General features: G+C 40.9%; 1 protein-coding gene across 6 annotated transcripts in view; it reads left to right on the top strand.

Moving 5' to 3' along the window:
• si:dkey-237h12.3 (teneurin-3) overlaps window positions 1-1,813 on the top strand; it is a 196,394-nt gene extending 194,581 nt beyond the window's left edge. For all 6 annotated transcript variants that reach the window (XM_049750883.2, XM_068652589.1, XM_068652591.1 and 3 more), the window contains one exon: window positions 365-1,813. In XM_049750883.2, the coding sequence (XP_049606840.1) occupies window positions 365-1,117 (753 nt within the window). In that variant the 3' untranslated portion in view covers window positions 1,118-1,813. The remainder of the gene's footprint in view (window positions 1-364) is intronic.
• The last annotated feature ends 7,498 nt before the right edge of the window (window positions 1,814-9,311 follow it).

The raw sequence follows: 9,311 nt of genomic DNA on the forward strand, positions 1-9,311 counted from the left end.
CTAGTAAACTCAAACTCTGGAAAAGTCAAACTCTTAAGTGAATCTTTTCTTTTTTATCTTGTATTTTCGAGAGAAAAAAAATACCTTTCTACTTTTTTTTTTAAATTATGAGCTTTATTTTGGGGGAAGCTCAGCTATTTTAAAACACTTTTTGAGAAATGTAATTTTTGGAAATGTCATTTTCTTAAAAGTCTTTCTTAAAAATATTGCATCTTTTTTAGGCATAAGGACATATTATCATATTTCTCAGAGAAAATAAGTCAATTCCCTAAGTGTATTCCAAAACAAAACAAGAAAAGAGAAAAAATAGGGCAAAGTGTTTTTAAAATGCATATTATCATTTTGTTTCTGCTGTCCTTTGCAGTCCATCTCTGGAGTGCAGCGCGAAGTCACCCGCCAGGCTGACTCACTTCTGTCCTTTGAGCGTCTGCCTGAGGTTCACCTGCGGCGAGGCCGTCGTGGCGAGAAACCTTGGCTGTGGTTCTCTGCGGCAGCGTCCCCAGTTGGGCGCGCCGTCATGTTTGCCATCTACAAGGGCAGCGTGCATGCGCACACTCTCAACATGGCGGGCGAAGACTGCATCAAGGTGGCAGGCATCCTCAACAATGCTTTCTACCTGGAAGAGCTCCACTTCACCGTGGAGGGCCGGGATACGCACCACTTCGTCAAGCCAGGACTACCCGACGCCGACCTGGCCGCCTTGCACCTGACCAGCGGCCACAAGACGCTGGAGAATGGCGTCAATGTAAGTGTGTCACAGTCCACTACTGTCATGGACGGGCGAACGCGCCGCTTTGCCGATGTAGAAGTGCGTGCCGGAGCCCTGGTGCTGCACGTGCGCTACGGCGCCACCGTGGACGAGGAGAAGGCCCGTGTGGCCGAACTGGCTCGCCAGCGTGCCTTGGCGGGTGCCTGGGCGCGGGAGCAAAGGCGGCTGCGTGACGGCGAAGAGGGCGGTCGGCCATGGACAGAGGGCGAGAAGCGGCAGCTGCTGAGCAGCGGCAAGGTCCTCGGCTACGATGGCTACTACGCCCTCTCCGCGGAGCAGTACCCCGAGTTGGCAGACAGCGCAGACAACATCCATTTCCTAAGGCAAAATGAAATCGGGAAGAGGTAACAGAACGTTAGTTGTAACTGTTCGTGTTTCACACAACTCACAAAAATTTAGGGATATTTAACTTTTGGCTGAAAAAAATTCGGGATGGACTTAAAATCTACCAGTCAACCCCTGTTTATCTCGAGGCATGTGTTCCATAGTCATATGCAAAACTTTGGGCACCCCTGATCATTGTCATGATTTTCCTTTATAAATCATTGGTTGTTCGGATCAGCAATTTCAGTTAAATATATCATATAGCAGACAAACACAGTGATATTTGAGAAGTGAAATGAAGTTTAGGGGATTTACGGAAAGTATGCAATCATTACTTGAACAAAAGTTGGCAGGTGCTTAAATTTGGGCACCCCTACAGAAAAATCCTCCTTCTGCAACAATAACAGCCTCTAAACGCTTCCTATAGCTTCCAATGAGAGTCTGGATTCTGGTTGAAGGTATTTTGACCATTCTTCTTTACAAAACATCTCCAGTTACAGGTATTTAAGGTAGCCAGTTGCAAGTTGTTCTCCTCTTTGCATCTTCACTGAATGGCAACATGGGAGCGTCAAAACAACTGACAAATGACCTGAATACAAAGACTGTTAAACGTTGTAGTTTAGGGGAAGGATACAAAAAGCTAACTCGGAGATTTCAGCTGTCAGTTTGCTGATGTGTTTGCTGGAGATATTTTTTCAAGAAGAATGGTCAAAAATACTTTCAACCAGAATCCAGACTCTCATTGGAAGCTATAGGAAGATGCTGTTATTTTTGCAAAAGGAGGATCTACTAAATATTGATGTCGTTTTTCTGTTGGGGTGCACAAATTTATACACCTGCCTACTTTTGTTTAGGTAATGATTGCACACTTTCTGTAAATCATATAAACTTCATTTCACTTCTCAAATATCACTGTTTTTATGTGCTATATGATATATTTAACTGAAATTGTTGATCTGAACAACCAATGATTTATAAAGGAAAATCTTGTAAATGATCAGGGGTGCCCAAACATTTGCATGCGACTGCGTGTGCGTGTGTGCGTGCATATGTATGTATGTATGTATGTGTGTGTGTGTGTGTGTGTGTGTGCGTGTGTGTGTGTCTGTGTGTGGTATGTATATATATATATATATATATATATATATATATATATATATATATATATATATATATTATCAGATCAATCATCAGGCTCCTGCAAAACGTGAGGATGAACTGATATAGAGCTATATAGTGCATAGTGTTTGTCATTTTCTAGCGCTAATTGGGTAAGTCGAGTGAGTATGGGTTATCCTGAAAAGTAGTAAGCATCAAGGGTTACCAAAAAAATAAACATCTTATGGTGCATTGTGCTGATCCAGAAAAGAAAAAAAAAAGATTTTCACACATCCCAACGTCCCTAACTTTTTGTGAGTAGGTGTATGTTGCCGGGTTTTGCAAACAATGAAATGATATAATATAAAATGAAATTAAAAATAATATAGAAAAGAAAAGATGAACGCAATGCTGTGCATTGTGAGTCGGTAGGGGGACTATTAATGTCACTGAGCCTTAACACGGGCGATTACAGGTCACATCCTCTGTAGCACAAAAAGCCTTCTGGACTCTCAAGTGGAGCAATGCTGAAGGGAGAACGAGCTTATTTTTTAGGGCCCGAGCACCAGGTGGTGGTGCATAGGCCCTCTCAGAATTGCTCTTTAGTTGTTATTGAATGAATGACTCAATGATTGAATGAACGGATAACTTTTTAGGTTGAGATCCGAAAAAACATACCTAATAACTCCCATTATGACAAATTCTGGTGAAAATTCCAACACTGCACTCACTCACTGGAGCCCCCTGGAAAATTGGGGGGAACAGCCCCAGACAACAATTTTACACACATGAAATTTGGTGGACATGCGAAATTATAAGGTGTTCTATGCCCAATGACCCATGGCCAAAATTAATCGGAAGTCAGCCATTTTGGGCAAAGATGATAAATTTTAGAATTCTCAAAACGCTTGGGGAAAAAAAGAACACCATGCACTAAAGGTCACAAGGACGAAAACCATAATTAAAAAGCAACTTGACCATTTTGGTTTAATCAGATATTTGGGGCAAATTCCAGACTTCGTCCTAAAAGAACCGCACTGCACCGGTTTTACTAATCAACACAAAATTATGTGGTACTTCCGCCATAATGGTATGCACGCAAATGTCTCAAGGACCTTTGGCCAGAATTTAACAGATAATCACCAATTTGAGGTGTTATACTCTGTATTCAGCTCAAATGAGCCCCATTTGGAAGCCGGTAGCCTAGCAGATGGGCAATGCTAAATTGTGACGCTTTTTTTGCCTGTGGTGTGAGCTTGCGCCTTTAATGATGTTTTACTTTATTTTTCCTTGTTGTTAGTTTTCACAACATCCGGCTTCACTGCGGTTATTGTACGACCAGGAAATGTTTACATTGTGTGCACTCGTGCTAGGGGAAGGGGCACATTATGACATAAATCAGCAAAGCAAATGTTTGTTTTGAAAAAAAAATGTATATGAAATTTAGCACTTGTAAACTTCAACATGTGTTTGATGCTTTGGGGAAAAATGTTTCCATGTTTAAATAGAAAATGTTCATTGTGTGTGAGGTGAAAAAGAGACGCGATTGGACTCCTTGGGCACCCTACGGGAGCCCGCTTTTTGTAAATGATGAAGCTATCAGTAATTTATGTTTGTGTTTATACATAACTAATAAAGTACAGATTGATTTTGGACAGTTTATCAGCATATTGCTCCACATACAACCTGTTTACATTTGTTTGACATTCCCACAAATGTGGAATAAAATGGGAAAGTGGCTTCATTTGATGGAGCTGGGCACTACATGGACAACAATCCTCAATATAATCCATCCATCCATTATCTGTACTGCTTTGTCCCCACGGGGGTCGCGGGCGTGCTGGAACCTATCCCAGCAGTTATCGGGCAGTAGGCGCGGGACACCCTGAACTGGTTGCCAGCCAATCGCAGGGCACACATAGACGAACAACCATCCGCACTCGCACTCACACCTAGGGGCAATTTGGAGTGCTCAATGGGCCTACCAAGCATCTTTTTGGGATGTGGGAGGAGACCAGAGTGCCTGGAGAAAACCCACGCGGGCACAGGAAGAACATGCAAACTCCACACAGGGAGGGTCGGAGGTAGAATCGAACCCGTACCCTCCTAACTGTGAGGCGGGCGTGCTAATCGGTGTGACACCGAGCCGCCCCAGTACATCCTATTTTTCCAGAAATTATTGTGAGTATAAACACCTTATTATTTAGTTTTAAGAGGAAAAAAAGCAAATCAAGAAACGGGATGGATGGACTTTCACGTATAATTGCTCAAAAAGGGCTGTTTTTTTCCCCTCGTGCGCCTCAACATCAAGCCTTTCAAAGTGAACATGCACTGACTTGATATAAAGAAGACTGACACGCTTCTCTTTCATATCACACTTCAAAGAACATTTCTAACAGAACAATTGTCAGTTTTTCATCTTTTTCAAAACGCTTTTTAACTTTGCACACGTGCTGCCTCTTTGTCTTAGTCTTACTGTATTTCATTACATGGAAGTAAACCAAGGTATTTCCTTCCAACCCCCCCCCCCCCCCCCCTTCAGTTCTATGCCCCTCTGGTACCCTCTAAAGGCTCAAAGAATCATTACAGTCACTCACTGTTGACTCACAGTCAACAACTGCAATGGTATTATTGTTTTCCTGATGCCATCATAGAAGGGTAGCAGTGATAAGGAGAAATATACCTACGTACTACATACACGTGAAATTAGATACCAAATACAAATCCTATAGATACAAAAACGATGTGGCCTCAATAAACTTACATAAAACACATTTACCTATTTAACTACCAACTTACATATACAGGATACAATCACATAAAGATACTTGTAGAACATAGATGAACAAACTGTATACCATGTAGATACAGTTAAGGGTTTTACGGTAATCTTTGAGCATGGAACAAATGTACCAGTATTGTGTTTTCAAAGTCAAACAACTTGAAAGTCAACCGGGAGTCAAAAATGATCCACATCAGATTTCCCTCCACCATACTGCACTTCGACTTGACTAGTGAACTTAAATCGCTTTGCATATTGCAGCGGGTTGATTGGCAAGTAGTCAGAGACCCCCCCTGGCTCCCCTCCCAGCCCCTTCAGGTTAAATGAGAAGGCATCAAAGGGAATGACTAAGCCGGAGTTCCAGATGCAGCCTCACGCTGAGACCACAGCGGCGCAGCGGGGGCGTTGAACCGCCGGGACCGCCAGGCCTTGGCCGAAACAGACGCAACTTCAAAGGCCGCGCAACATCACAAGAGCCTCCCTACACATCGTATCTCACCCCAGCACGGGTTACATACTGTACGTCATCCCTACATGTGCATGGATGATAACCAGGTAAATTGAGTGGGAAAGTGCAATCACGCTGAGCTGATGACCTGATGATGAAGAACACAGAAGCTCATTCGTGAAGCCAATAAATGAAAAAAAATAGCAGAAATAAACTACAGAAGCCAAACAACCCTATGAACGTACATGCATTTCTACATATGACCATTTAAACTTAAATCCATGAACATTGATTTTTGTTTACATTTTTCAATTTCCCATCCACACAATCTTTGTCTTTTTGCTTCAAAGCTTCAGCACAGCTTTTGATGGCATAAAACGGAAAGGGGTTGTTGCGTTTTGTTCAAGATGTCCGTCGTACAGCAAGGAAAACAAAGATGTGGAGTAATAGTTGGTTCTTTATTTGCAAGATCTTGGGTTGTCTCACGGCAGTCAGTACACAATACATTTCAGCAGGTGAAAACAACAACGTCAGACTCCAGATCAGGTTTTATACTCTCCGCAAGCAGGAATACGGAAGGGAAGAAAAGGGAGGGGAAAAGAAGGAAAACATCCTCATAAGAATGTCTCGTTATCTACTAAATGTTTTGTATCAATGTGTCATGAAGTTAATGAGCTCTGCCTTATGTGTTATGGAAAAGTTACCAAGCTGTGTGTGCCGTGTTTGTGCTCTGATGAAGCAACTATGTTTGTATAAATTAATATAGAATATTTAGACATTGCTGTTGCTCCCTTTTCAGTGTCTATATTTAATTTAAAATAATTTTGTCGCCTTCTAAAAACAACTTATTCTCTTACAATATGTGTAATCTTTTGAAAATAGTCTAGAAACATGTTTTTTAATTACTAATTTATAAAAACATGTTTGGGCTTGTTTTCAGAGGACGCCAAATACCTATCTTGAGAGAATAATAATATTAAATATTCTATTTAATATTTATATGATTCCGCTTGGGGACATAATACGTAAATATAATATTAGTTTTCAATGCTACGCGGATGACACCCAATTATATATGCCGTTATCGATGACAGATCCGCGGGACTGTTGTAATCTTGAGGCGTGCCTTGCGGAGATCAAGCAATGGATGTCTCTCAACTTCCTTCATCTTAACCCAGATAGAACTGAGATGTTGATAATTGGTCCTACTCGTTATCAACACTTATTTAAGGAAACCACTACAACTATAGCTAACCGTACTATCACTCAGAGTGATACTGTAACTAATCTCGGGGTAATATTTGACCAAACGCTCTCCTTTCAAAAACACATTAAGAATATAACCAGAATTGCGTTTTTTCACCTTCGTAATATTGCTAAGATTCATCCGATCCTCTCGACCGGGGATGCGGAAACTATTATACATGCGTTCGTCACGTCGCGCCTGGACTACTGTAATGTATTATTCTCTGGTCTTCCTAAGTCCCTCATCAAAGGTCTACAGTTAGTACAAAATGCTGCTGCGAGGCTGCTCTCACGGACAAGAAAATTTGATCACATTACCCCAATATTAGCCAACTTACATGGTCCATTTAAGATGTGACTTCAAGGTTCTTCTACTAACCTATAAATCACTGCATGGCTTAGCGCCTTCATATCTCGTCAACCTAGTCGTTCCTTATGTTCCGTCTCGTAACCTTCGTTCACAAAACGCTAGTCTTTTAGTTACACCGAGGGCCAAGAAAATGTCTGCAGGTTCTAGAGCATTCTCTATTCGGGCTCCAGAGCTTTGGAATGCCCTACCAATGGATATTAGAACTACCTCAGTAGAAACATTTAAGACACGTTTAAAGACACATTTCTATGAGATGGCCTTTAACTAACTTGTAGTGGCCGATTCGGCCGGAGTTTGTTTTTGTTCTCTCTCCCCACCCCAGGGAGGGGGTTAGGTGGCGCAAAAGCTGATAGCGGCTAGCTGGATTCTCGGGGACCAATTCAAGATGAGGAAACTGCAGCTCAACCTCCTTGAAGACACTGCCAGGACAATTGAGGGCACTTCCGACATCCATTTTTTTCATTGATTTTCATATTATGTATTACTTGTGCCCTCTCTGCATCCATTACAACCTGGTGATCCTGAAAGGGGGATCCTTCCATCTGTGGTCCCTTCTCAAGGTTTCTCATTTTCCCCCGGTAGGTTTTTTTTTAGTTTTTCCTTGCCCTTTTGGGAGCTTGAGATCAGGGGATGCTTTGAGAATAATTGTCAATTTTTGGCTATGTGAAGCCCTTTGAGACTGTTTGTGATTTAGGGCTATACAAATAAACTTGACTTGACTTGACTTGACTTGACTTGACTTGACTTGACTTGACTTGACTTGACTTGACTTGACTTGACTTGACTTGACTTGAATAACTCTTTTTCTAAATTTTCTTTATCACTGAGAAAAAATGATATATTTTAAGAACGCAACAAGAATGGAATACTTTGAATAGAAATATAGCTTTTTGTAGACAATTACAAACATTTATAAGAAAAATAATCAACTTCCTGAACAAAAATGCACTCTAAAAAAAAAGTTGTCATCTGTATACTATACATACTGTAGTTTATGTCCTTCGTCTTAATGTAAAGTCTTGTCTGGTGATAATATTCTGAAAGTAGGAAAACATTTATTTAAAAAAAATATCATCTGGAGGGTAGTTTTTTGATCGATCTAAATTTGTATTTGGCAGTGTAATTTTTTTTGGGGGGGGGAGTTTTTTTATTCAGAAAAATTTGGAGAAAACATCTTGCAGGAAGACTAAATCAAATCGTGTTGGAGAAAACTTCTTTTTTAAATCTTCTTCGAGCCTTTGTTCGATTCCCAGGAAAGCAAGCCACCCAGTGACCTAGCGTGTCAGTATGTTGCAGTGTATTTGCTGAAAACAAGGTCAGAGTGCATGTATACGTGACAGTACGGTTAAGCGAATGTCTGGCTGAGACCTCGCAAGTGGGACACGTGCCGCCTATCTGGTGTTATCATCTGGCCTCACAAGAGGCCGAGCAAGGATTACACATTCTTGTCGCACTTGTCCCCGTTCAGAAATAGCTTCTCGTTATCACGCCTGTGATGTTTACGAGAACATAGCAGCAGCTCAAAGCGGCTGATGGCCGAACTCCTCATGATGGGCCATGGAGGGAAAAACAAGCGTGCAAATGATTCGGCATAGACGGAGTTTTAATGATGCCAGTGAACCTTCAACAGTGAGAAAAACATTTGAATCACCATGCGAGTGAAACAAAGAAGTTAAGTAAAAATAATGGTCCCACCTGTTACAATTTAGAGGTCCGATCTGTTTAGGATATAAACAAAGCCTAAAAAAATACTACTACAATTACTACTACCATGACAAGAACCGGTACATGTGACAATAAAAATTTCAAGACTACACCCAAACAGAGCACCATGAGACACGCGATGTTGTTGTTGATCGGGTAGAACATAATATTAACCAGATAGCAAATATTTACAGTCCACCCAAAAAGACTTGACGACGGATAGAGCTTAGCATTTTTCATGGCCCCTGTGACTCATAATAAAAGCCGATGAGAGTACAAAGTTTAGTTATTTTAGCCTTATTTGTGAGTTTTCTAATGGAAGCAACTGGTGCTATGCAAAGGCGTGTCAAGTTTAGACAACAGGTGGCAGATTTAATTAAGCAAATATGTACACAGAATAAAATTTGCAAAGGTGCAGCCAACCAACTATTATGCACATGTCCGAGTGGTTTATTATATTTATTTTATTATGTTATGTATCTACAAAAATCATATCAAACATTGTGAGGGTGATTTTTAATCATTTGCAATATTTTTTATTTTTGTTTGTTGAGAAACAAATTATAAATGG

Source organism: Syngnathus scovelli, chromosome 1 (assembly GCF_024217435.2).
Source record: "Syngnathus scovelli strain Florida chromosome 1, RoL_Ssco_1.2, whole genome shotgun sequence".
Taxonomy (NCBI): domain Eukaryota; kingdom Metazoa; phylum Chordata; class Actinopteri; order Syngnathiformes; family Syngnathidae; genus Syngnathus; species Syngnathus scovelli.